The 27,559-nt window shown below is 43.9% G+C and overlaps 1 protein-coding gene across 2 annotated transcripts in view; it reads right to left on the bottom strand.

The window, feature by feature from the left end:
* The window catches only part of GRIN2C (glutamate ionotropic receptor NMDA type subunit 2C), a 47,286-nt gene extending 29,082 nt beyond the window's left edge, over positions 1 to 18,204 (bottom strand). Inside the window, exons 1-8 of one of the 2 annotated variants that reach the window (XM_088482594.1) lie at positions 17,789 to 18,204; positions 12,992 to 13,578; positions 12,727 to 12,841; positions 12,413 to 12,624; positions 11,956 to 12,118; positions 11,613 to 11,766; positions 10,731 to 10,856; positions 1,613 to 1,842 (exon numbers count right to left, since the gene is read on the bottom strand). In XM_088482594.1, the coding sequence (XP_088338720.1) occupies positions 1,613 to 1,842; positions 10,731 to 10,856; positions 11,613 to 11,766; positions 11,956 to 12,118; positions 12,413 to 12,624; positions 12,727 to 12,841; positions 12,992 to 13,578; positions 17,789 to 18,190 (1,989 nt within the window). In that variant the 5' untranslated portion in view covers positions 18,191 to 18,204. The remainder of the gene's footprint in view (positions 1 to 1,612; positions 1,843 to 10,730; positions 10,857 to 11,612; positions 11,767 to 11,955; positions 12,119 to 12,412; positions 12,625 to 12,726; positions 12,842 to 12,991; positions 13,579 to 17,788) is intronic. The other variant, XM_088482595.1, reaches the window with a different exon arrangement.
* Between the last annotated feature and the right edge of the window lie 9,355 nt (positions 18,205 to 27,559).

Raw genomic sequence — 27,559 nt, 5'->3', positions numbered from 1 at the left:
TATGCCCGGGTCATCAGAAAGGTTTTAAAACCATATTGTGAATATCCTATTGCCACCTATAGTTCCAATACTGCTATATGTGCTTTTTTTTGTGATGTGACTATTTTTACTTTTTATGGTTCCGATTTGGAATAAAGAATTGTTTTAAGAAAATAGATACATTTTTTCATCAATTGGATATATAAGGGGAGTCGTAACAAGAAACCTTTATACGTATGAAGTATGAACCAAGGTGGATTTATGGTGAGTGTCTGTTGATAGACCCCTAAGAAGTGTGATGTGTTGAAAGAAAAAGGAGGTGTTAAAGAAACCTTTCAGTGAACGGTAAAAGAGTGCCAGTGGTGAGTTCTATCCAGAATATGGTTCCGTATCTTGAAATGAAACAGTGGTGAAGACATTCTGTGAGACGAAGATGGATACCTTGTAGACCTCTCCATACAGACTGCGCTAGTGACACTATCTTGTTGTTTTGAAATTGTATATTTAGGTTTTGGGTATACCTTAGATAGGACACAGCAGCGGTCTGTGGTCGCGAGTTACTTCTTTTTTGTTCTTTGGAATATTCAACCAGACTGGCTATTAGGAGGCTCCATTTGCATGCATTGGAACATTATTTGCTGAGAGATCATCGCTAATTAAGGGGTCCTTCCAGTCTACATCAGAGGCCGGTAAACCTAACAGCATTTGTTGCTGGACTATTTGCTACCCCTAAAGACTGTTTCACTGGGTGCTTATTCATTGCTTCCAGTTTTATATTATAAGTGCCTATAGGCTTCTTACCTACATGCTATTATATTGAACATTTTATGCATTTTTATATTTACATTCACTCAGGAATTCCTTTTTTTATGTAATCACACTCATTACTGGGTTTTATATGTTTTATTCATTCTTTATTAAATTGCCATATTATTCAGTACAGCGCTGCTTTTTGTTTGTATCCATTGTTATCCAGGAGGCTGCATACCTCCCTTATAGCAGCTGCTTGGAACAGCAATCCATGACAGCACTCTTTACTATATACCATTTATAGTTCTTTCAGATAATTGTATAGTGTATGCCCAGCATTAGTGATTTTAGGAGGATTTGCTTTTGGATAGATCATAAAGAAACACATTTTATTTAGTTGGCTGAATAAAAATCTAGATTTTTGTATACTGAACACTTCCAAAGGTAAAATTAAAGATACAATTTTATAATTTAGATCCTACCTGGTTGATTTTATTGTGCAAATTAGGCCAATGTTAGGTTGGGTATTTGGCTGAACCTTTTGCCAAATTCTAAAATTTAGTGAATCCCTGGTCGTAATCTGGGCCATTACCAGGCCATAATCCTCAGTTTAATCATATCACATACCTTTATGTGAACAAAAAATAAACTACCCTTAATTGTCTCATATCACAGGAGTGAGGAAGCCAGGTCTGAAGAAAATATAATTTATGACCTCTAGAAGTTTTTCTTAATCAGATGAACACACTATGTAGAGTTGTGTATATATTCTGATGTATAGTGATTTGCTTTATGTAGGTGTATGATGGGAATGTATAACATGTGCAAGTAAAGTCCACAGTGGCACTTAGAAAGTGTACAAGGCCGGAGAGGCCACTCTCACCTTCCTGTCGCTCAGGCCAGATACCGTGTCAATATATTGCTCCTGAATCATGAAAGCAGCAAGGTTGGCTGTATAACTGGCCAGGAAAATAACAGCAAAGAATGCCCACACCAACACCATGATCTTGCTGGTAGTACCACGCGGATTCTGTATGGGAACCGAGTTATTAAACACCAGTGCCCAGAGCAGCCACAAGGATTTTCCCACTGTGAAACTTGGACCTCCTAAGCCTGAAGAGAAATACACATACGTTAAAATATTATCTCTAAGTGCCTTTCATTCTCACTGGTCCCACATCACTTTTCTCACATCAGTTGCTTTCCTCAGATTCACTTCAAAATGATTTATGTTTTGTTCCTTCGGGGCTCACACCAAATTTATTTAATCACACGCTATCTCTCTTAACTGCCATCCATCCCGGCTCTTATCGGCTAACTTATGACTTGTTGTTTTACATTTTCCCCACAAACAATATTATTTTTCAATAATAAATAAAAGTACTGTAATTTGCATATTTATTGTAGAAAACAAATATTCCTATAACATAATTAATGTCCTCGGCATACAAGGCAAAAAAAACGAAACAGCAATTATAATCCAGGATTTCCACCTTTTAGTAAAACCAAAACCAGACAGATATAGCTTAAAAACTAAACGCACAAAAGTAACCTGTGACAATGCAAACATTTTTGATGTGTGTGAAACAGTGATTTATTGTTATGTAAAAGTCAATACGTAACATGAGCATTACGAATCAGAATAAGGTACATACTGTACTGTACACAGCCCTTCTGGTAACCACAGTTCAATGCATAGTCCTTTTCCAGAGCAGATTACATTTTGTGGTAAGCGTAATACAGGTGCCAAATTCTGGTGACAACCAAAAAGTGTGCTGGTGTTCCATTAAAATGGAGTGCCTGTGCCTATATTGGCCTGTGCCGGTACAAGGAAAAGTAAATACGCCAGTAAGCACAATATGATACAGACAAAGCTGTAACTAGACTTTTTGGTGCCCTGTGCCAGAGAGAGCATTGTCCCCCCCACCTATATTTTAAATAGGGAAATAAGATAGTGCACCTGAAAAAGGGCCATGGCCTCATGGGGAAGGGCCAGGGAAGAAATAGGGGAGGCCAGGAGATGCTGGAGATAAAAGAAGAGGAAGCTACAAGTGAAAATGATAATAAACAGGAAAATTTACATGCCCAAACAGCGCCCCCTGCCCTGCGGTGCCCTGTGCCATGGCACAGGTCGCACCACCCTAGTTACAGCCCTGGATACAGAAGTTACATTCTAACTAGATAATACAGCCTAATGCAGAGGCCATAGTCTGCTGACTATAGAACATGTTCTGGTGGTGACTACAGCACAATTAGGAGCCCATATTCTGGTGAGAATAGCACAAAGCAGTGGTTTATCCTGGGGACAGAGGCTATATCCCTGAGACAGTAGTTCAATGCTGAACCAATATTCTAGAGACTGTGGTACAAAGCAAAACCCTGTCCTAGTAACTGCAGTATACTTGCAGGTTTGATCATACTGTACATATATTTGATGCAGATCAGTCATGTTCAGTAGGTAAATGGCCTACATTATCTGAAGGCTTCTCTCTACACTTTTAATGAATCCGATCCCTTCTAACCAGTGATTTGCAGAACATGTTCAGTAATGGCTCTCTGTGTAGACAGGTAGGTTGATCAGCCTACAAAGAGAACTGTAGCAGGGAAAATGCTACTCAGAGGAAACTAAGACGTTCACTTAGTAAGCAGTGGGTTGTGTAAGCTGCCACTTCCCGGCATGATATTATAAAAACCATAGATACAAAAGAACCCAAGGCGCTAATACTTATAGGATACCAAAAATTTGCATTTATATAATAAAATAGTCATAAACCGTATCTTAGAATTGACAGCCACCCACCACAATTGGGGAAAACTGGAAGATCCCCAAGAGAGATAAATGCAAAAAAGAAAACACGTGCTAGTCAAATAAAAGGTGTAATTTAATAAAGTGACACATATTCATAACACATAATATACAATAGAAAGTATCATGACTAGAAATAATGAAAATAAACCGTCGACGGGCTCAAGGAGGAGAAACGCGTAACAAGACTGCCCACATGTGGAAAGGCTAATGATTTATGGGCTGCCACTCACTCTGAATACTGTGACTGGTAAATACCACTGCGGGCTTTGGGCCTGATTCAGAGCTGAACGCTCTGACCAGAGCGCTCGCTCTGAATCAGGGCCCTCCTACCTTTTTTTGGAGCGTCCTCATGGACGCTCGCATAGCTGTGGGTTACCACCCACAGCTATAGCGAGCGTCCATGATGATGGTCGCGATGGTCTTGACCATCGCGACCATCAGGCTTGCGACGAGACCCTGCGGTAGGGTCTCGCTGCCGCAAGCCCTGGAGTGATTTTGACTCTATCAGAGCCAAACTCACTCCCACTGACATCACTAGTGATGTCAGTGGGGCCGGCTTGAGACGGTAGGCGTTCCCATGGAATCAACATCGACAGCACGCCCCCTTTGGTGCGAGACCCGGAGCGATGGTGAGCCCGTCGCTCGCCGGGTCTCGCGCATGCTCACGACGGAGCTCCCTCCGTCGTGCGCATGCGCAGTGGGGAACATCGACCCGCTTGCGAGCGTCCTGCCGCTCGCGAGCGGGTCTGAATGACCCCCTTTGTCACATCTATCATGCAGTACCGTGACTGATATAAGGGATACCATTGGGGCTTCTATATTCTGAGTGAGACGATTACTCACTACACATGCAAGTTGTTCAAAATCTTTACCGGCAACCCACGTCCAAAATTCCACAGGCTCACTAATTACAAGTGTTTCAACTGGATCTATTCACAGTTTATACCCCTGTTTGGGATTGCTACATATAGCAAAAAACAGTATACTGAATACACTGATTTTTTTCCTGGAACCTTGTTTAGATGAATATATATATATTCTTTTTTTGACAAATATTGTGTTTCTCGAAAAGATACAAGTTATCCCTTTCAAATGGAGTTATAACTTGATGATCTTATGCTACAAACATTTTAAAACCAGCCTCCACTTTTGATGTAGTGTTGCTACTTGCTAAGCAGCTTTTGCTTGGTGTTTTTTAGGAGTTGAAGTATTCTGTTTATGTAGCACCATACAACTGTAGTGGTGCATGCTGAATTTATTTTATATTTCTATTATTGATGTATATGTTTTTTATTTGTATCTCTATTATTTTAATTTCATTCATATTGTTTTTGTTTTATTTCTATTTATTTTAATTTTAATTTTTATTTCTGTTTATTTTCATTATTTCTAGTCATGATTCTTTCTATTGTATATTATGTGTTAGGAATATGTGTCACTTTATTATATTATAAAAACCATTGCCATTTTAAATTTCAGATTTAAACAAGCCGGGAAGTGGCGACTTGCTTAGTAAATAAATAAACGCTTAATTGTGTGTTCAGTTTCCAGAACCTGGCTGGTTTTGGCCTTGACCTGATACTCAAACAGGACTTTATAGACAGGTGACCCAAAAATAATGCTAACACGGGCATACACATATGTACACATATATACACTTCAGTCATGATATCAAAGAAGAGGAGGGGGTTGGGGCCAATAGGAGCAGAAAATTCAGCATCATTCACAAAGTGTATCAATGCTTGGGTGATAGGAACTCACAATGCCTGCACTAGCATGGGGGGGAGTGCATATAAGTGCTGAATTCCCTGGGCACAGTATACAGGCACAGAAAGCACCTATGTGCCATTGGGTTGGATATGAAATCCCGGCTGTAAGAATACCTACAGCAGTATCCCAACAGCCATCCCCTACCCTAACCCTCCCTCCCTGGTGCCTAACCCTAACCTCCACCCCCTAGTGCCTAAGCCTAACCCCCCACTCTCCGCACCCTAAACCTAACACCCCCTCCCCGATGCCTAAACCTAACCTCTCCCTCCCCACACCCTAATCCTAACTCTCCCTCCCCGCACCCTAATCCTAACTCTCCCTCCCCGCACCCTAATCCTAACTCTCCCTCCCCGGTCCCGAACCCTCCCCCTAATGCCTAACCCCAACCTCCCCATAACACCCCGATAGTTACCTCTGGGATGCCGATGGTCGGGATACTGGTGCCGGGATCCTGACCTGTCAGGTTTTCGGCGCCGGTATTTAGACGGTCAGCACCCTGCACGCCGGTATGCTGACTACATCCCGTGCCATTATCTTTTCTCTGTGAATAGGAAATGATGCTGCTCCTGTTTATTAAAGTGAAAGTTTTAATGTTTTTAACCAGAGCTAAGTGCCTGACTCAGAGTTGTATGCTAATCCCATTGCGACGTGTGTTTTTACGCAGATACTGTAAATTAATATGCAAATGTTACAGTCGCAGCATTTATGTACAAAGGCGCAGCATCAATCACAGATCACTTGATTATCGGCCTTCTAAGTAACCCTATGACTGGATCTGACACGCCTATAAAACAGTTGCGACTCGCACGCATTTTCCAAACCAACCCTCCATTACCACCCACACACAGACCCTAACTGGCAATCATTCTGCTTCTACTGTACATCCTCTCTGTGAGTAACATCATAGAGGCATCGGCATGCATGCGCTGTACAGAAAACATTGGCCAACTGTGTACATATCAGCATACAGATGTGTCCTCATACATCTATCCTCAATACACTACGCAGAATGACATGCCTGGTGTGAGGGAGCTGCCAGATTTCCATTCTACTCTGCTAGCATCAGGCATCTTTTTTTTTGACGAAAATGCATTTTAGTTGCTATGTGACTAGGATGCACCAGGAAACTGCGATGATTACTGTGATATCTGACATTAGTATATCTGTGTGAGACTGAGTCTGTATATGAAGCACAGCAGAATCTAGCCGCTGTATCCTAGCCATACTTGCCTACCCTCCCGATTCGTCCGGGAGCCTCCCCGAAAAGTCGGGTGCCCCCCGGAAAGGCAGGCAAGCCTCCCGGCCCTAGCGAGCCAGCTGTATAAACCCCGGCAGCGGGGGGGCGGTGACGCGATTCGCGCTGAGTTGCATCATCGTAGCCCCGCCCCCTGTTTCACAATGCCATTAATCTTGGCATTGGGGCCGGGCCACAATCACGCTGTCACGCCCTATGCCCCGCCCCTAATGGTGTGTCATGTTCCAGACCACAACCCATTTTCAACGTGGCACGCCCCCCTGTGTGGTTGCCCGATAGCTCCCTCCCGGAAGGAGGGAGCGAAATGTCGGCAACCCTGATCCTAGCACTTCATATATAAATTCAAAGATTCAGTCATACACAGATATACAAGTGTTGCATATCAAATGAATCAGCAGTCTCCTGGTGCGTCCTAGTCGCATTGCAACTTAGACGCATTTTCGGAAAAAAAAGATGTCCAGTGTTAGCAGAGTTTCACTGGACCTGGCGCGCTGAGTGGGGCTGTTTGGTGCAACTGTAGCAAAGATGTGCGAGACACATCTGTAAAGTACAACTGAATCAAGCCCTAAATTCAAAAGTTCACTGTAGACTATTTCTTAGACAAATGTTTGTCTTCATTGCTGATTTTTAACATTGGCGATCAGAACCTTTCGGTGGGAAACTCACTCATCTCTAGGCAGTGATATTTGCAGGGTGTGTGGGATGGCTGCTGAGGAGGTGAGATAAGGCAGAATGAATGAGAGTGGCAGAAAGGTGAGAAGTAGAAGAGGAAGAAGAAATATTCCTCCTACCACAAAGCAGTCAGAACAACTGAATACACTATTCAAATTAGGCCGAGTGACCCTATTCAAATAAGGCTGAATTTAAATATTCATATTAGTCAAGCAGCGATTTATGCTTAAAGGCCAAGGACAAAACATAACAGTCTGCTTGAAGTTATTCTTCTTTTCACACTGAAACCCACCAATCTGATTAGTGACTGTAATATTTATTTTTCACAAAATGTTTCATGTCTTAGGGCATAGAGGATGCAAATTCAGTTCTGTGTAACAGTGTTTCTAATTCTATGTTCTTTCCACACTCTCATCGCTCCATGTCTTTGCATTAAATTCCCGCAATTCTTATTCAGCTAAGCTGTACATGGTCTCTCCCATGATAACCTAACTATTTACACATTGGGCATGTTTCAGAGATGTATGCTAATGCAATCGCAGCTACGATTTTGCATGGAAAGCAGCTGCGAAAATATGCTAATGTTTCCAAAGCTTGTACGCCCGCTGCTGCCTTCTCATGTCCAGCCAACGACGTTCAACAGCATAAACATTGACACAAATTGGGCAGCCATGCAGCTTGCGATGGAGGGACTTCTGGGTCTGGTTTCTTTCTCTCATCTGCGGCGGCCGGCTGCGTGACCCCATGGGTCACCTTAGCCGGCTGATGATCTGCAGAGTATCTGATGCTGCATTGGACAACGCAGCGGGATACGTAATGCAGCTGGAGGCATGATGCCACGACTGCCTCTTCTTCCGTGACTGTGTCTTTATGCTAACGCCCCAGCTGATGGGATTCCTTCAGAGACACCCATCGACTGTGACTCAAATCCGCCGCTTTGCGTAATATGTTGTACCATCGGACATACATCGGTTGCACCATCAGACATTAGAGCAGCCCTATAGTTGCTCAGAATGTCCATCGGAATATGACCACCGATGCTTATGTAACTGCAAAAGAAGACGCAGTCGCTGGCCGCGACACGTCCATGTCTTGCTAAATACCCCAATTACATCTCAGGAACGCCCACTGAAATAGTACCTCTCTCTCTGCATCCAAATGCATTCTGTATCCCCTAACAGTAACTATCATGATGCACGTGCAGTGCGACTCGGACACATGCGTAGACTGAAAACATCGGCTGCTTATGACCGAAACTGACACTGCATCCACCTCTGAATTAGGCCATCTGACATTTACAAATGTAAGAAACCTAATCAAAAATCAATGTGAGTCACTGCACTTGTTAAAAACCAAATATATATAGGTGGATAGAGGATCTATCGTCTCTGCATCGTGCTACAAGATCCAGCCACCAGCTTATTGCCACTTGCATTGATGTCAGCGGAGGCTACAGGACTTTTATCGGAGTTCATACCAGGCTTTTTAGCTTTGTTTAGTGGTACAACCACCTAGGGGACTTTACTTAGAGCTGCACTTCGGGCTCTCCGTCGCTCTGGGTCTCGCACCAAAGGGGGCGTGCTGTCGATGTTGATTGACAGCACGCCCCCTTTGGTGGGCGTGCCGGGGGCGTGGCTGCCAGACGGAGCCGTTCCCATGGCAACGCCTACCGTCTGAAGCCTGCCTCACTAGTGATGTCAGTGGGAGTGATTTTGGCTCTGATAGAGCCAAAATCACTCCAGGGCTTGCGGCAGCGAGACCCTACCGCAGGGTCTCCGTCGCAAGCCCGATGGTTGAGATGGTCTTAACCATCGCGACCATCATCATGGACGCTCGCATAAGCTGTGGGTGGTCACCCACAGCTATGCGAGCGTCCAGAAGGACGCTCCATTTTCATGGAGGAGGGCCCTGATTCAGAGCGTTCGGCTCTGAATCAGGCCCTATGTTGGGCTGTAATAATTATGCACTTAGGTGCTGCTAACAGTGCATCAAATTGTTATTTTTTAAACAGAAGTTTTTCAGGACATTTATTGTTGATAATTATTATTACAATTTTAATTGAGAAACATAACTTCTGAGTACACATTTATAAGTTTTGTATTGTGTGGTCATTTGTTGGTTATTATGGGCTCTATTTATCATCACTTAATTTCTCCAATTACAGATGAAAATGAACATTTTCACCTGCAATTGTAGAAATTAAGTTTTCGGGCTATTCATCAAAAAAGGCATATCACAGATATTTCCTGCTTAAATTTCACTCCCGGAATGGCCCGCTGTCCCCATACACTAGTATCACAGATATTTCCTGCTTACCTTTCTCTCCCGGAATGGCCCGCTGTCCCCATACACTAGTATCACAGATATTTCCTGCTTACCTTTCTCTCCCGGAATGGCCCACTGTCCCCATACACTAGTATCACAGATATCTCCTGCTTACCTTTGTCTCCTGGAATGGCCCGCTGTCCCCATACACTAGTATCACAGATATCTCCTGCTTACCTTTCTCTCCCGGAATGGCCGCTGTCCCCATACACTAGTATCACAGATATCTCCTGCTTACCTTTCTCTCCCGGAATGGCCGACTGTCCCCATACACTAGTATAAATACAATATTTCGGAACTTGACTGCGGGAGCATTTGCCATGTTCAGATAGCGAGTGCTCCTGCAACCCGCTCCTTCCCTATGGAATGGAGTCCCGGGTCGCGAAAAGGGATCCTTTCAAATCCCTTCGCCCCTGTCTGGCTCATACCGCCGGACGCCAAGACTCTTGTGCGCATGTGTGACTAATAGGTCACGCATGCGCACTAGTTATACTGCTCTGAAAGGAGCAGTGAAAAGTTCCGGGGAGACAGCTGATTTTCAGATCAGCTATCTCTGTGCTGGAGCAGTGATGAATTGCTCCGACGCTTGCGGCGAGTAGGAATGTTAATTATCAGGGTACATTCGGACCCCGATAATTAACATGATGTATAGAGCCCTAAATGTTAATTTATTCACGTGTCTTGATTAATTTTCTGCTATGCCAATACTATAAGTTTTTTAACAAATGCAGTGTCTTACATTGATTTTTGAGAACTACAAATTATATTAGACTGTTGAGAATAAGTCTACAATAATTACATATGTACTACCAACAATTCCTTTGTGACAAAAATACTAATTCCAAGTACTTAGTGTTGTTGACTTATGATGCAAAGTGCAGGAAAAAGTATGCAATCTGGGTAAAAATAAGGCACAGACATGAGCTCCGATACGAGTGACCCGCGTCATGCTTTGCATTACGTATTTGTTATGCTTAAACTGAGATAAGTTCCTTTGCAGGATGCCAAAGGAAATGTTTGCCCTGGAGTCCACATAGTCTAGGACCAGCCCTGGGTGAGCAACAGTTATATCATTCATGATTACCCTCTTCCTGCCATCATTATCAAGACTCATGTCTCACTTCTCTATTCAAAAATCTCTCCGAAGCACAACAATTTCTTTTTCCTCACGTTTTCCGTTGTTTAGGTCTTGGTCATATCCCATGGGGCTTAAGTACTCGAAGATGAATACGGTCACCGCTACCACAGACAGACACATGACAAACATCATCATCCAGACTGCTGGGCTGTATGGCTCTGTGGGGAAAAGTGTAGATGATCATTAGAAGGAGTTCAAGAACAAAACTGTGATCTTTATGACAGTAAGAACAACTATGCAGTCATCCTGAGAACACCCAAAAAAGTACAGTAAGTCAGTAAATGAATAGGAAGCATTATGAGCCTAGTATCATGGAGTGAAACGTAATCATTCTGGGTCTCATGAGCAGTTGGCCAATAAATAGATCATTAGGTTGTGTTACATAATTAGCAGAACAGGCACAGAAATCAGGGGCCACTTTAATTAAGTCTGGTGTTTGCAGACATTTTTATATAAGCCCAAATACCCAACAGTATAAAATCATCATGAATTGTCCAGACCAGTGAATAATGTAATGCTCATTTACAGTACATACAATTTAAAGTTCACAGACTCCAAAAGAAGACTTTTGTAGTAAAGGCAGAGGCATAACTAGGCCCCATAGCAAACGTGTGTAAGGGCCCCTATGTACCACCCAATGGTGGAAAATGCATATAACACATGTAACTTTGACAAGGAAGATGGGCCCACCTTAGCTCTGGGCCCCATAACAGATGCACCCCTTGCACCTATGGTGGTTATGCCCATGAGTAAAAGGTTTCAGAACGTTGAAAACATAAATTATTGTACAACATTTTGCATGGAATGATTTTCCTCAACAGATGGCTATGGAATAATGTTTCATCTGTAAAGGAAGGATTCTGGAGTGGTGCTCTGCAGTGAAACATGCAAGAGTGATATTCTGAAGATCTCACCCAGGAAAGCCGAAGGGGAAACAGTTCCATTGCTACGTGATACCAGGACACTGATTCCGGTCTCTACGAAGGGAACTGAGAAATCCACAATCTCTGAGCGCTCTTCATTTATAGTGAGAGACCCGATAGCAAGGTGAGCACGCTGGTAATAAACCTGAGCAGGAGTGGAAAACAGAGGAGGAAAAAGGCAGAGAGTGAAGAAAGGTGACAAGTGAGTGGAAGATGGGATGGTGAAAAAGTTTACATTCTAGAGGGAACATATGAGACAAATGAAGGGACAGCAAAATACTATTGGTATTGCATGTTAGGGGAAAGCACCAGTAATTGTCTGCTAAGTGCTCACCTCTCCAATCATTCCATTCCACACACCTCGCACAAGCTTCCCGTGCTTTCCATTAGTCACCAGATATAGATCATATGAGAACTTAACAGTACGTGCCAACTTCTTCAAAATGTCAATACAGAACCCTTTGCAACACAGTTTGGAGTAAGGTTCACCGGAACTGCTAGGGGATAGTAGAAAAGGACTCTGGGATAGGGAAAGTTTTACAGAATGAGATGAACAGCTTTAAATTGCTATTGAAAGTTGAGTATAACAGCAGTTCCTCAAATTTGATGATTCAATTAAATGAAAATTCGTGGAAAATGCAGGATATTAGACATTCACTAAAATATTTCTAGCATTAAAACATTACCCATAACTGCATCTGTATTGATCAGGTCAACAAGAATTATCATTACCCCTCCTCCCCCCTTAGATCACCACTCTGCATTTTCCAATCTTGACTCACAACCTTTACCTCAAGGTCAGGTTGCTCTGCTTGCGGCAAGGCACAGTGTTCCGCACACAGTCTCCCGTCATTGGGTCTGTCCTCTCAACAATAACAAAAGGCCTCTCTTCTAAGGTGGCCACAGTTAGGTGACGAGTATCTGTCACAAGTTGTTGCCCAGTGCCATATCGTGGCCACACCGGGTATTTCATTCGTATTATACCATGCTCCCACCTGCCAACCTAAAGAGAGTGTTTAAGAGAGAAAGAGAGAGATAGAGACCGTTTTCCTTGGCTGTGGAGATTTCTTGTGACTACCGAGGAAGGGCAAAAGACATACTGTACCTCCTCCCATACTCTTTGCGGAGTCAGTGTAATAACCAGCATGGATGGATCTAATAGAAATCCCTGGGTATTGAAAGAAAGATCTGTCTCACGCCAAGCTATATTCAACATATGCCTATGAGATGGGCGCAAATAGAAGAATTACACAGTGAGATAATGCCTTAAACTGGAGCTTAAACATATATTATACAAATTTATAAACAATGTAACAGAGTGGAAGATATAAGCATATTAGTGATGTTGATTTTATATCCCTGACACATACCTATACAGGGTGTCATTCCCTTGAACTTGCACGGGTGCCAAACAGGTCCCTCCAGGGTTAGGCAGCTCGCCATGTCTCTGTAAATAGTTCTTAGCTGCTGCAGTAATTACAGCTATACCATCCTGCACTTTTTGTTGTAGGCTCCTCCTCCAACCATCAGTCACCACACTAACCAGTCCCACAGGGAAAAAGCTAGCGGGACGTTCTGGAGAACCAATAGTGAAGCTTGGTACAATCCAGATATGGTCTGGCCCCAGGAGTCCAGCTTCACCAGCCACAGTGAAAAGCTCCTCAGCCTCCTCTCTAGAGCAGAATAATAGAAGGACTGGAGCCGAGACTTGTCTGAGCACTCGCTGTGTCCCACGGGGACCTGTGCCTGGCTCTATTATCAACTCATCCTGTGGGCCCCAATCTGGTTGTATAGTCTCACACAGAGCTCGTACAGTTTTTAGGAAAAGTCGGTGTCCAGGGTAATGACTGGTAATAACAGAGAATGGACCTAGATCATATTCCTCCAGCACCTTGAATATGACAGCGAGCTGCTGTTCCAACGATGCTGCAATCTGAAGGAAAGAAGAGGTCGGCTCCTGGGAATGACAAAGATGTATTTGTTTAACATCTAGTGGCGTGATGTACACATGTAATACAACAATGCAAACACTGAAGGAGCATACAGACTGTGAAAAAAATCAATTGCTATATTTATTGTTTATTATTATTATTATTATGGCTTGTACCTTTCTGATCAAAGCAAAGATCTTACCTTCCTACAGCATTCTCTATACACATGGGGCATGATTCTGAGTTGGATGGAGCGGCGATGTTGCATGCAGTGGAGCGATGTTTTTCCTCTGCGCATGCATTTACGTTGCATTGCGCATGTGTCCAGAGTCCGTGCGCAGGGAGACGCTTTTACGATTGAGGTGCATGGGACATGGACAGTCTCAGAAATGTTTTGAAAATGTATTGGGCAGTGACAGGTAGGTGGCTAAGGGACGCACAGAGATGGTCCACCTTATGGGCGTGTATTAGGAGTGTCACAGGCGTGTCGCTTTTAGTGGTTGCGTACAGAAATGCAGAATTGCCCACACAGGAGGCCAAATTCAGATGAATAATCTGCACCTGCCATAGGGCTGGGGAAAGTTTTGATGGTGCATCTAAAGACACACCAAGTGCTATCTCAGCGCCTGTCTGCGCACATTGGGATGCACTTATGTACACCACGGAAGGGCTTTGTAGCAGCATTAGCATAACGCCACAGACGCGACTGCGGCAAAAGACGTGCGGCTGCATCCGGCTCAGAACCAGGGCCATGGAGCCATTCCTTGTTTGCTCACAGTTCACTTTACAATTCTAAATTATCTTCCTTGTTCTGGACATTCATTTTAATGTCCATAGAAAAGGAAATCAGCTTCAGATATGCCATATAATAAATAGCGCAGCAATAAAACTTGGTTATTAGTAAAAGTCAATTAGCCAATTATAGCCATTGCCTCAAGGTTCACCCTATTTGCATATACTACAGCAGGGAGAGAGCACAAATGGGGAAGGATAGAAACAGATGCGTCATCTGCTGTGAAACTACTTGTTTCCTTTGATTTTTTCAAAGCTCCTGCTCTCTGTCATACACAGTAACAAACTCGCTAATTAAAAACAAATTGAAAATGAAATGAAATTCATCATCACAAGCAACATTCAAGCTCAGGTACGAGACCTTTCATGGCCGAAAGCAGAAAATTCATTCTGTTAGTGAGATAGGGCCTCAGCATAGATGAGCCAATCACATTTGTAGATGTTTTTGGGGAGTCTCAAACCAATGTTTTCTTTGTTTATTTTTTGTGTATTAAAGGGACATGTGATATTTAAATAACATTTGTTATTTAACTGCAGAAAGCCAAATGAGGGGATCTGATCTCAGACATTGGGCAAAATTTACTAAGTGGCGGGTTCTAAACCCCATCGGTTTGGTGCCGGTTTGGCGGCGGTTTTGCTAGCCGCAGATTTACTAAGGCCAAAATCGCTACAAATCCCCCGTCAAAACAAATTATAGAATAGAACAGGGCTGTCATTTAGAAACCACCGCCAAACCGCCACTAAACCCCCGAGGTTTAGAACCTGCCGTCAAACCGCCGGGGTTTAGAACCTGACGCTTAGTAAATTTTGCCCGTTGTGTGCAAATATAGTTGCTCGTTATCATTTACAAACAGGAAAAAAAAATTCTATTCTTTTATGACATAATGCGGCCATCTATCTGCAGTTGTGCATGTGTTAATGGACACACATATGGTTTATTGCACCCAAGTGGAAGGAGTTTATTTTACATTTCTACAATGGGAGAAGCTAGCCAAACATGGACTAGTCAGTGTGTTCATGGAGAAAGTACTCGTACAATGACTGCAGTGATGCATGAATGGTAAACAAGACTGTGTGTATCAGGAAGATATAATTTCCTGCTTTATGGGATGCCCACAGACCCTTTATTCACACAAACAATCTAGTGATTGTACACACCAGAGGTGAGTGTTATTGTGCCTGCTAATCTTAGTGCCATGTAGGCTCATTTTAAAATGGAAATACATTAATATGCAGTTATACACACATAAACCAATGTTTACGGAAGTTGACAATATTAAGTAGAGTTAACAGTGTCAAATAACAGTAGTTCCTACAATAGGTCCTTCTTTCTGTTTTTGACGTGACACTTTTACTTTTGCCAACATATGTTCAACTATGTTGTGTACCAAGAAAAACATCTGTACACCAAAAAAAACAGATTCAGAGCATAGGAACCAGCCCTGCGGGTGCTTGAGCGCTCAAATATCTGTGCTACCACATCCATGGCTAAGGGCCGGATTCAATGAGCTGCTCTAATTACAGCGGGCTTGTAGCAGCTCCCAGGGCTGTTCAGTTGCAGCCCACGATAAGCCCTCAGACTGCTGATTTCCGTTCACCCCTCCTGAGGCTCAAACAGAAATCTGAGGTAAGTAGGGATTTTTGTCCTTAACGGAGCCGCTAACGTGTTGACCCATAGCTACAGGCAGAGCAGCAAAAATCACTGGGAAAATGGCAGTGGCTGTCTCCGGGAAACTGGCGCGGGCGCGATATCCCCAGAGACTCGCGCATGCGCAGTAGATTTTGGCACTAAGCCAGAATCTACTGCACCCGGTGCACCGCCGGAGAGAGGAGGGGCCCCTGTCTGCACACGGCCCCCCTCCTCTATTAAAACGCCCCTGATTGTGGCTAAGTGAATCTGGCCCTAAGCATGGAATTTTTCAGTCATTTGGAGGGAAGAAGGTAGTGGGGGGTCAGGAGGAAAACAACACTTTTTAGAATTGTCAGCAAAGGTATATTGGAGTGAGAGCAATAAACATTTATGTTCCTCTTTTGTAGAACAAAGATAAGAGCATGTGTGGCCCGTGCAATTCTGGATACAAAAAATTCCAAACTGCCAACCTGCACTTGCTGGTTCATTGGTTAAAGCTACAATTAACTACAGTACTCGCTCCTATAATATCACCCACACTTGCCATCAGCAATATATTCTGAGCACAAAAATACATTAAAATGTATTGATTGCATTATATGTCAACCGTTTTATAACATTGCTATCACCATTAAACAAGTATTGTCATGCCCTTTAAGTTGCCTGAGTAAAGAGGAAGCACTAGATGTGTATAAATGATTTTAAAAACAGAACTATTGGCACATTAATTTGTGCAATAAAAAGGTGATGAGTTCAGTCATCTTTAGGCATTTGTACTATTTGTGTCTCAGACAAGACAGATGTGCAATTTTAGTTTGTTTGTTTATAATGGGACCACTAGCATCACTCATTCATATCCAAACTGTTTTTAAGTCACAGAATACGATTTTCTGTGAAATTAGATTTTGTGTGTAACAAACGTGCTTAAGTGGTGTACAATAGGCCTGATTCAGGAGTCAACGCTAATTAAGAAATTATGCTAATGACACAGCTGAAGGGCTGTCTGTCTACTGAGATGTCCACCGGCTGCAGTTCTAATCTGCCAATGTGTGCAATAGTCACGCCATTGAGCGGACATCGGCGGCACCATTGGACATTCGAGCAACTCTATGGTTACTCATAATGTCTGATGGTACATGGGCACCGACGCAGTTCTAGACACCGGCATGCCCCCAATTTGTCTGCCAACGAAAGCCATTACCCAGTCACCACCCAGGAATGCCTGTCAGAATTGCATGGATCCATCAGGACACATGCTTGCACCCAATGTTTTAATTCCATTCAAGTATGAATCAGGCCCAATGTCCCTATTTCCTTTTGTGGTCCAAACAAATTGATAGGATCAAGTAATCATGTAAGAAAAGGTCCATGGTAGGACGTAAATGTTAAAGTAATATCATCTTGTCAAGATGAATAAAATGTGAGTTTTTACCTTTTCAAGCCTGGCGATTGGACCCTGACTGCACACCTCACGCCTGTTATCTAAACCCCATCACAAAGCCACATCTGTATCACTCCACAAGTGTAAATAAAAACATCTCTTACAAGGACACTGCTCACAGAAAAGCAGCACATCACTTCATCCCTGACAGAAATACACATTTCTGACAGAAAAATGTCAAGAAATTTCAAAATTACTACACAACTCAAAGGACCTGACATTGATTCTCACCCAAGAGGTTACCAGAGCAGCCATTTCAGATCACAGTTTAATAAATAGACCAATATGTCTACTTCTATAAAAACTTTTTCAAATATTTATAATTTCACTTTAACGAAAAACTGCGGGAAGTGGTTTCATTAACTAATCTTACCTTTGGATTTAAGACCACTGCGGAGCCTCCACTAATGCTGATGATTGGTACAAGTGTCTGTGAGGAGATGAAGTCCAGGATTTGGGCCACGGCCTCCGTTCCAATATTGTCCTGAAATACAACTGCGTGTGCCCCTTTCAATGCCAAACACAGCTGACGCAGGAGTGGTCCTGGGCTGCTGTCATTAACAAGCACAGTAACAGTGTTAATATCGAGAGGTAACGCCAAGGATCCCTCTGGAATCAGGGGCCCCACCAAATCCATTTGTGGATATGACCCTCCAAATACCAAAGCCACATTCACAACAGGTCCTCCAGCTCTAGGCAGCAGAGTTTCCATTACCACGGCACCACAGCCCATTGCGCCAAAAAGAAGCCATCCCAGGGACTGAGCCAGGGACATGGCAGAGATTGAGGCTGCAGATGAAACAAGATGATTATCTATACATTTCCCTGGACTGTCACACACATCCTACTACAATATAAGATTTCCCCATACATATTGTTATTAACATTGCATTATCAATGGTGACACAAACACACGGAAAAGAGAAGTGTTTGCTAGATAAGGGGATTGTCATATGTGATCAGGCATGTGTTAAGGATTTCTATAACTAAGAAAGGGAACCTTGTGTATGATTGGCGTGGCACCATTTCCAATAATGAGAAAAGCTTTTTGGAACAGATGATTAGACTATGGGTGAAAGAATGCTATAAGATAGAATAACAAATAGGCTGTGCATGTTTTTTGAGAGTATAAACAGAAGTTGTGCTCTGGGAAATTATACAGAAGTCAAATAATAGGAATATTACAAATGGTGTGACAGCATCATCTGGAAGAAGAGGTGCAAGATAGGTGTGTACATTAGAGAAGGTTGTAGGCAGACTGTGTAATGAGGGAGGGAGCATGCCGTAAGACAGGATGAGGGAGGACAATGGGACACACAGAATTCAACTATGATGTATTTTTAGTTATCCTATGAATTATTCATGGGTGGATGTGGCAGCCGATCCTGTGACTCCTGACTGAGCAGCACACGTCATACTGAGATCATACGACATAACCAGAACCAGATCTCAAACAGAGCCAGAACTAAGCCATACTAGAAACCTGATCTACAGCAAAATCTGGCTGAGGAGCCTAGAAGACAGCTGCAGCTTTAAAAGAAGTATATTAGCTTCTGATCTGCGCTGCTGTGCCAAAAATACAGTATACCAAACTCTACCTGATCTGAAATATTCTACTACAACTAGAAGTAAATCAGCGACAGATGGAACTAAATTCATCCACAGCAAGGAAAACTATAGTAGCAAGAAACTGGATCTTTCTTTTTGACCCAAAATGACTACAGATAGGGCCTGGTCTGTCAGCACAATCTATGACACTACACACGGAACTCAAGTATAGTATCTCTTCTGTAATTAAAAACAACCAACAAAAGTCAGAGCACAGCAAGAGAGAGTTTCAGCACCAGATATTTTCCATGAGCTGTTCACCAAAGCATTGCATCCACTTTTTAGCCACAGAAGAGTTCCAAAGGACTATGGCACAATGTCAGCCGATCTGCAGGTGGCACAATGCTGGAAGCTACTGTGGAGTCTGACATAATTAAGTAGGTGCCTCAGCAGCACATTGTAAATATACAGACTCCACTGGAGCTGGTGATAAAAAGGATGTTGATTCTGCAGGAATGTGGCAAAATGCCATGAACTTGGGAGCGTGGTATAATGCAGTGGGCACAGCAGAAATGTGGCATATGGCTCCCTGGAATTCCTGGGAGCAGAGAACCATTTGTAAATTCAGTGGTTTGTCTTCACCAGGCTTAATTCACAAGATGCACTGTTGCTTTAACTGTTTCCTGCTTCTGAGCCACCTGCTGCCAGTGCATCCCATAGAAAAGAGGATTGTAGAGAACAGTGATATTAGAGAAGAAAAACAGGTGGGGTAGGGGTGGAGAAATAAAGAATAGAAAATAAAAAAAAAGGTCTAAAAGAATGAAAAACAGAAAGAGTTTAATCTTCTGTAGCAGCCAGGTAATGTTCATCCCTCACCTGCCCTGAGACACGAGACGCACAGGATGAAGCCAGCGGAATGTAACACAGAGCGCAGAATGCAGAGGCAACTGGAAGGAGAAAGGAGCAAAGGAGACACATCTAAGCACAGGGATAGGGAAATTAGAAAGAGCTAAACACACAACTATAGAAAAAAAGAACTGAGAAAGTATAAGGGGAGAGAATGATCTGAGCAACAAGAAAGGGAGAGACCTGAAAGATGCAAAGAATGAAAGGACGGGGAGAGGGAGGAGGTGGGACAGGGTGAGAGAGGAGGGGGAATAAGGATGAGGAAAGGAGTGAGATGTGTGGGATACAGTGATGGGGGAAAAGGAGAGAGAATGGAGAGGAGATATGTAAAAAATGAAAGAGGGAGGAAAGAGTCAGTGGGGAGGAGAAAAGAGACAGGTATCAAGAGTGTGAAGAGAGGCATGAGAGAAAGGACAGAATCAAGGACAGAGACTGAGGGGAGCTCTATATCACTCACAGCTAAATGAGCACTGCCTGTCCCTGGCTTGGTGTCACAGGCAGTCTATTTGTCTCTGTTCATTCAGCGATCTCATCCTTCTCTCCTTTCAAGACTCTTTTCTTTTTTGTTTACATATTAAGCTTTTTATCTCTTTAATTATGTGTTAAGTAAATATGAAGACTTTTTATACCAAGTATGCCCCCCTTTGTACATCTGTATATTCTGTGTCTCTTGCTGGGAATGATCGTGATCTCTTCTTTTAACCCTCACACAGATTTTTTGGGGATTAATATTTTATTGACATTATTTTTATCTGTGTTTACCTTCATTAAGGAGGCTGTCTCACTGGTTTCTCTCAGGAACAAATATCTCTCAGGACTGTCACACAGTGAAACAGGACTGTCTCTTTTCTGATTGCAATGTTGTGGATCACACTTCAGGGCTTGTGTCTTATATCTCTTTCCCCTGTCTCCAACTTCTTGGTGACAGGTGTTTTCCAGGCAGTATGCAGTGTGTGTATACTGTATATACACAGCTAAGGTCTACAAGGGTTGCTCATTGCTATGTACATACATTGTGTTACATATCTATTACATATCTATGTTTCTGTGAATATTACATGAGATCATACGTGATTTGAGTGTTATGCTCTTATTTGATCTCTCACTGTTTAGCACTGAGAACCCTTACATCTGTGTCACTATGTATGATAGAAGTAAAACCCAGGATCTCTTAGTTCCTCTTATTAAACTACTGTAATAACCACTACTATTAGTTCTTTACTAAAACTTTGCATGTTATTAGTTTATTAATAGCCACCAGATCTGCAGATCACTGTCCTTTTTCCAACCAAATTCTCCTTGACAGATAAGGTTATATATATTTGCAGCACTTAGGGGGTCTATTCAGCAATAGTGACGATGTTGCCCACAATATTATCGGGCAACATCATCACGAATAATTATCAATTGTCAAATTTTTAGTAAGCAATATATTGAGCAGGACAGCGGTTGCGGTAACACGCTGTCCCTGCAATGTTACAGAAGGGATTGTTTTTCGGTTTCCGCAAACAACCCCTTCTGTTTGTTCCTCTGCGCATGCTCAGTCATGCGCTCGGGAACAGTCTCCATCCTGGCTTACCAGTGCCCGCCGAGGGGTAAGTATAGCAGCAGTCCTTCCAAATAGATTGACATGTGTATACAGGCTTTAGATTATACTAGCCTGTATACATGTATATTTATGTGCTTTTATATTTAAAATGTATATATACATTTTAAATATAAGAGCACATAAATATACATGTATACAGGCTAGTATAAAGTCTGTATACACATGTCAATCACTTTCGGCAGGTTTAATAGGCTCTAATTGGCCTTACCTCCTGCCGATCACTGGGAAGCAGGGACGGAAACTGGGCGGGCTTAGAAGATGCTGCAGGGACTTATGGGAAATATTCCCTCTGTCCCAGCAGTTTTTCGGAAAATTTAAGGCATTTTCTTCATATAACTCCATTCTGAAATGGCGTTATATAAAGTAATGATTTATCGAATGATTTAAGACTTTTTTCGATGCAAAAACGCGGTACAGTGCGGTACTCAGCGAGATGGGAATTAGTGGAGAAGATAATTGCGTTATCGTCTCCATTAACCCATTGCTGAATGGGGGATTTACATAAAAAATAAATCAGTGCTGAATAGACCCCTCAAAGAGGATTAGCCATTGGAAGGATAAATAAATGAGTTTATTTAATATTTAAATTCCTCTACTCTGTATTTTTAGGAAATTGCTTTTGCTGGAGTGGGCACCACTTTCTTATTTTTCTCTGAGATCAGGAGTCAGATTATCCATTAAAACCAGAGCGCACAGAGGGTCCCAGATTATTCTATCCCATTTTATATAGGATTTTTTTAGACAAACAGACTGTGCAAAAGGGGCTTCAAACATCTAACTTACCAGGGCCCCATGAGGTGATAAGAAGGCCCTGAGCTCTCATGTACTGTATGTCACAGTAGAACGGGGCTAGCTGACAGACGCTGTCAATAATACCAGTGAACAAGTATGAGATTTTGATTGAATGCAGTGCTGGGAGACACATGATTATTCTTCTGGGAGACAGAAGAATCATTTAGGCACATTAGGTTGTAGATATCTGTTTATTTTTGAAATAACTAGATTAGTTTTATGTTCTGTTAATGGTAGTTTTTGTTTTCTGTTTACATTTTTCTTTAAACAGCGCCTGACCAGTTTAACTGAACTTTGTCAGTTGTAATAAGTTATTTCTATAGGCTTGTATTTTGATAATTGGTAAAAAAAAAGGAGCCCTTGTTAATGTGTGTCTAAAAAACAATGGCCCTCATTCAGAGCCGCTCGTAAGCGGCCGCTCGTTCGTTCTGAGCGATGTTCGCTCACCTGCGCATGCGTACGGATTGTAATACGCATGCGCGAACCAGTCAGTGCGGCCGAAAATTGTTTGTTCGCTATATAGCGAATGCCTGCTATTTTGAGTGACAGGAGGAGGCGTATGTGGGTGGTAACAGGGGAAGGTGCTTGAAAACGGGGAGTGGAATTAGAACGCAGGCGTGCTTAAAGGTCAAAATGGGCGTTTTAAGGGAGTGCATAATTAATACAGCAGCGTCATTGACCACGTCACTTTGTTTTTTTTTACTCAGAACTGCTCGCAAAATAGCGGTTGAAAAAATCAACCACAAGAATAGCGAGCAGTTCATACGCTGTTCGATGTACTCGATTAATCTATTAAATAGCGGACATGACGTATGGTGCGAGCGGCAAGGGGGCGTATTTTTCAAAATTACAACCGCAAGTTTTGCTTGCTCGTTCAGACTTAGAGGCGTCAACAGACCGCAATGAGCGAACGGTTCATTTGAATAGCCACCCCTTGTTTTTGAACGAACGACCGCAAATAGCGAGCGGCTCTGAATGAGGGCCAATGTGTCTAAAAGAAATGTGTAGCGCGATTCCTGTAAAGAAAAAATGATTAGTATGTTTATGAGCTCTTTTGCACAATTAAAGTCTTTTAAGTGCAGGTTCTTGTGGGTTTCAAATTTGCCAGTTACAGAGTGACAAGGTGTAAACCGGGTGGCTGCAGGCAGAACTAACTAGCTAGCCCTGTCTCTGCCTACCTTCCGTGTGATGTCTTCTCCGCGGCCGGCTGGTTCCCTCTGATGTTTCGCCGGTGTACACGATGTGTAGTACTGAGTCCTTCGCTGGTACACGTGAAAATGAAGCGTTTTCTCCAGATTGTGAAAAGTATGCTTTTGTGATGTCCGCATCCAACGCGTTTCAAGCACTTCTGCTCTTTATCAAGGATGGTTTTAAATTAGGTAAAATCTCTATTTATAGAGAAAAAAACTTTATTGAAAAAGAAGTTTGTATTGACTTCCAAATAAAAAGGCGGCTACCAAGTGTTTTAAACTTAGTTGATGCCGCAATAATATAAAATTAAATATTGGAATCGCGCTTCTATGTGAAGTATTGTTATATAACTATATATACGAATGAAATGATGTGAAAAATTGATGCTTAATTGTGCAAAAGAGCTCATAAACATACAAATCATTTTTTCTTTACAGGAATCGCGCTACACATTTCTTTTAGACACATTGTTTTTTAGACACACATTAACAAGCGCTCCTTTCTTTACCAATTACACTGTTTCCTTTTAAAGTGAGCTGCTCTTTTTATACTCTGTTTCAGTAGCGCAGCACTGCAAATTTTATTTGTATTTTGATAAAGCAAGTTCTATAGTTAAAGCACAAAATCTACCTCCCAAACCCAAAACCCACCTTGAAATATTCTCCCGGAATGGGTATGAAATACCGCCGTCAGCGGCAACCCGACAGGAGCAGAGTGCGACGCAGCGGAAGCCCGACAGCGCTGGAAATCCCGATCGTGGATAGGTAAGTATCCACTAACCTAACCTAACCCCCCTAACCCTAACCCTCCTTAGGGGTGCCTAACCCTAACTTCCCCCCCAAGTGCCTAACCCTAACCACCCCCTTCCCCGCTACCTAAACCTAAGTCCCCCGGGGTGGTGCCTAATCCTAAATCCCCCCCGGGGGTGCCTAACCCTCCCTCCCCCTAGCCTAACCCTAACCCTCCCGGGGAGGTGCCTAACCCTAAGTCCCCCCCGGGAGCCCTAAACCTAACCCTCCCCCCCGCGGCTGTCCGCTCGCGGCGCCCGGCATCACTACGATCGTGATGCTGGGCGCCGGTCTCCCGGCATTGGGGAAATGCGGGCGTCTGCATCTAGACGCCCGGCATTTCACCCTTGCTGGGATAAGACAGTCGGGAAGTCGGCTGCCGGTATATAGGCAGTCAGCTTCCCGATTGCTTCCCATTCTCCCTCCTTGTCATGATTGTGTTATGGATCACGAGATATTAGGCAACATGTAACCCTTTAGGTTTAAGAAATGTATATCTTTTGATTACCAGCATTGCGACCTGTGGTTGACCCTTGATGTGTAATGTCCAGCTGCAGGGTTAGTTATTTGTCTGAGAAGATGCTGTGTGAGGGGCCAACTGGCAGATTTATGTATTGCCCATTAGGACTGCCAGCAGATGCCCCCTTAGGAAAAAACATAAAAGGTAAATAATTTTTTCATGGGAAAGGGGACACTGTGAGCCCCTCAGTCCAGTGCAAAGCCAGGAGGGGGCGTGATCAGTGTGATCAGGATCACTTCTCCATAAAGGCATAGATAGGAGACTGCTGCGGCTGCTGCTCAGCAACCACAAGCAGTCTCCCACAGCAGCCCAGCACACAGCAGCGTGTGCTGGGCTGCTGTGAGGTAGGAGGGAGGGGGGTCGGCACCAGGCCCCTCCAGTACACCCAGGCCCGGGTAATTAGTACCCGCTCCCCCCTCCTCTAGACGCCCCTGCTTATACATTCTGGGCTTGCCCTTCTCATCAAAAGGAGCAAGTGCGTATCTATAATGGGTGCAGGGTGTGCGGGGAACGCGGGCCTCTAGGTCCAGGGGGGCCCCGCACTGCACACCCTGCACCCATATAATTACTTACCTCTCCGGAGTCCCACCTCGGCGCGGGGGTCAGGTGTTGTAAAACAACTGGAAAATGGCCGTAGCGGCCATTTTCCAGTCATTTGCACATGTGCAGTACATGGAAAATGGCAACCACGGCCATTATCACGGTGACCTGTGCATACATTATAGACTCTGGGCACACTCTAGTGCCCAGAGTCTATAACTTAATTCAGTGAAGGAAAAAATCATAGATACTATCAGAGAATAATGAGTTACGTGGTAGGATGGAAGGATGACATGCAGTTTTTAAAGTCATCTGAGGACCAAGTAAACCAGGTGCCAATAAAGTCAGAGGGCTTATCTAATGAGGATCTTAGAATATCTTCCATTGATATAAAATAATCATATGGAACCAACAGTGGCGTAACTAGGGTATTTGGAGCCCAGGGCAAATTTGAAAATGGAACCCCCCACCCCCACCCCACTATCGAAAAATGGGCGTGGTCACAAGGGGTGTGGCCACTGAAAAATGACACACAACCCTTTCTTGTCACTGGGAAAATGTTTCCATTTGCACCTTAATGCAGTGCAGTGCCCCTTATAGAGTCCCCCCTATGCAGTGCCCCTAGTAGTGGTCCCCCTTATATAGTACCACCAGTATATAATGCCCCCAGTACTGGTCCCTCTTATGCAGGCCCCCAGTAGTGCCCCTTATACAGTACCCCCAGTAGTGGTCCCCCTTATGCAGACCCCGACTAATTCACCTGATACAGGCCCCCAGTAGTGATCCCCCATATGCAGTGCCCCTTACACAGTTCCTCCTGTAGTAGTCCCCCTTATGCAGCCCGCCATTAGTTCCCCTTATACAGTGCCCCCAGTAGTGATTCCCCATATGCAGCCCCCTAGTAGTGCCCCTTATACAGTGCCCCCTGTAGTTGTCCCCCTTATGCAGGCCCCCAGTAGTTGTCCCCCCTGTGCAGTGCCCCCAGTAGTAAGCCCCTTATATAGTGCCCCAGTAGGAGTCCCCCTTGATGCAGTGCCCCCAATAGTAGTGGCCCCCAGTAGTAGTCCCCCGTAGTGGTCCCCCCAATGCAGTGCCTCTAGTAGTAGTCCTAACTACACAGTGCCCTTTATAGTGGCCCCAGTAGGAGTCCCCCTTAACGCAGTGCCCCCCTGTAGTAGACCCCAGTAGTGGTCCCCTCCAATGCAGTGCCCCCAGTAGTATTCCCCCCAGTAGTATCCCCCCCTACAGTAGTGGTCCCGTGCCCCCCCTCGAAGCAGTGCCCCCAGTAGTAGTCCCCTCCTTAGCCCCCCCCAATAAATACACACTGAAATGAAACAATAAATAAAGTAAAAATTCTTACCTGAATCCACGCTGCCATCCGCACGTCAGTCCTCCCGGGCTGGAGCGCTCTGCATTATGGGAGAGACGTCATGACGTCTCTCCCATTACCCACTGCAGGAGCCGGAAGGGAGCCAGCTCTTGTAGTGGGCGCTGCGGCTGCAGCAGTCAATGAGAGTCTATCTGACTCTCGTTGGCTGCTGTTTAACACACACATCACCACCAGCGCTGGCGGTGATGTGTGTGCAGCAGCGGCCAATGAGAGTCTGTCTGACCTCATTGGCTGCTGATTCACACACACATCGCTGCCGCTCGGCGGTGATGTGTGTGCAATAGCAGCAGCAGCAGCCAATGAGAGTCACCTGACTCTCATTGGCTGCCGAATAACACACACATCGCCGCCAGCGCTGGCGGCGATGTGTTTGTTAGCACAGCCTGAGCCCGCCCGCCTGCCACCCTCCTCTTGGCGCTATTGGGCAAGCGCTCAGGGGGAGGCAAGGGGCTCAGCTGTGCAGCACAGGACCGGCGCTGGGAAGCCTAGCGCCGTTCCTGTGTAAATGTGTAGCGCTGACCGCACTCATTGCGGTCCGTGCTACAATGGCTAACTAGGGCGGGCCGGAACCGTGGCCGGCGGCGCCCCCCCACGCCGCCGGTCCCACGGCGCCCGCTCGCCCTGCCCTAGTTACGCCACTGGGAACCAATCTTCCCGCAAACAGATTAAGTTAAGGGAGACTGTTATTTTTTTGACCCTTATTGTTTATAAGAAATGATTTACCTAAGACTATCTTTGTATAACATTTGTATTAATTTTTTTGTATATATGTTAAGCATTGTGAGCACCTCTCTAATATTAAACTTCATTTAATAAGATTGGTCTCCGATTTTTATCGGATCCATTTTGCCAGTGGATTC

The sequence above is a fragment of the Taudactylus pleione genome, unplaced genomic scaffold (assembly GCF_031769625.1).
Source record: "Taudactylus pleione unplaced genomic scaffold, aTauple2 ptg000290l, whole genome shotgun sequence".
NCBI classification, from domain to species: Eukaryota; Metazoa; Chordata; class Amphibia; order Anura; family Myobatrachidae; genus Taudactylus; species Taudactylus pleione.
This window is presented reverse-complemented; position numbering and strand designations above follow the sequence as displayed.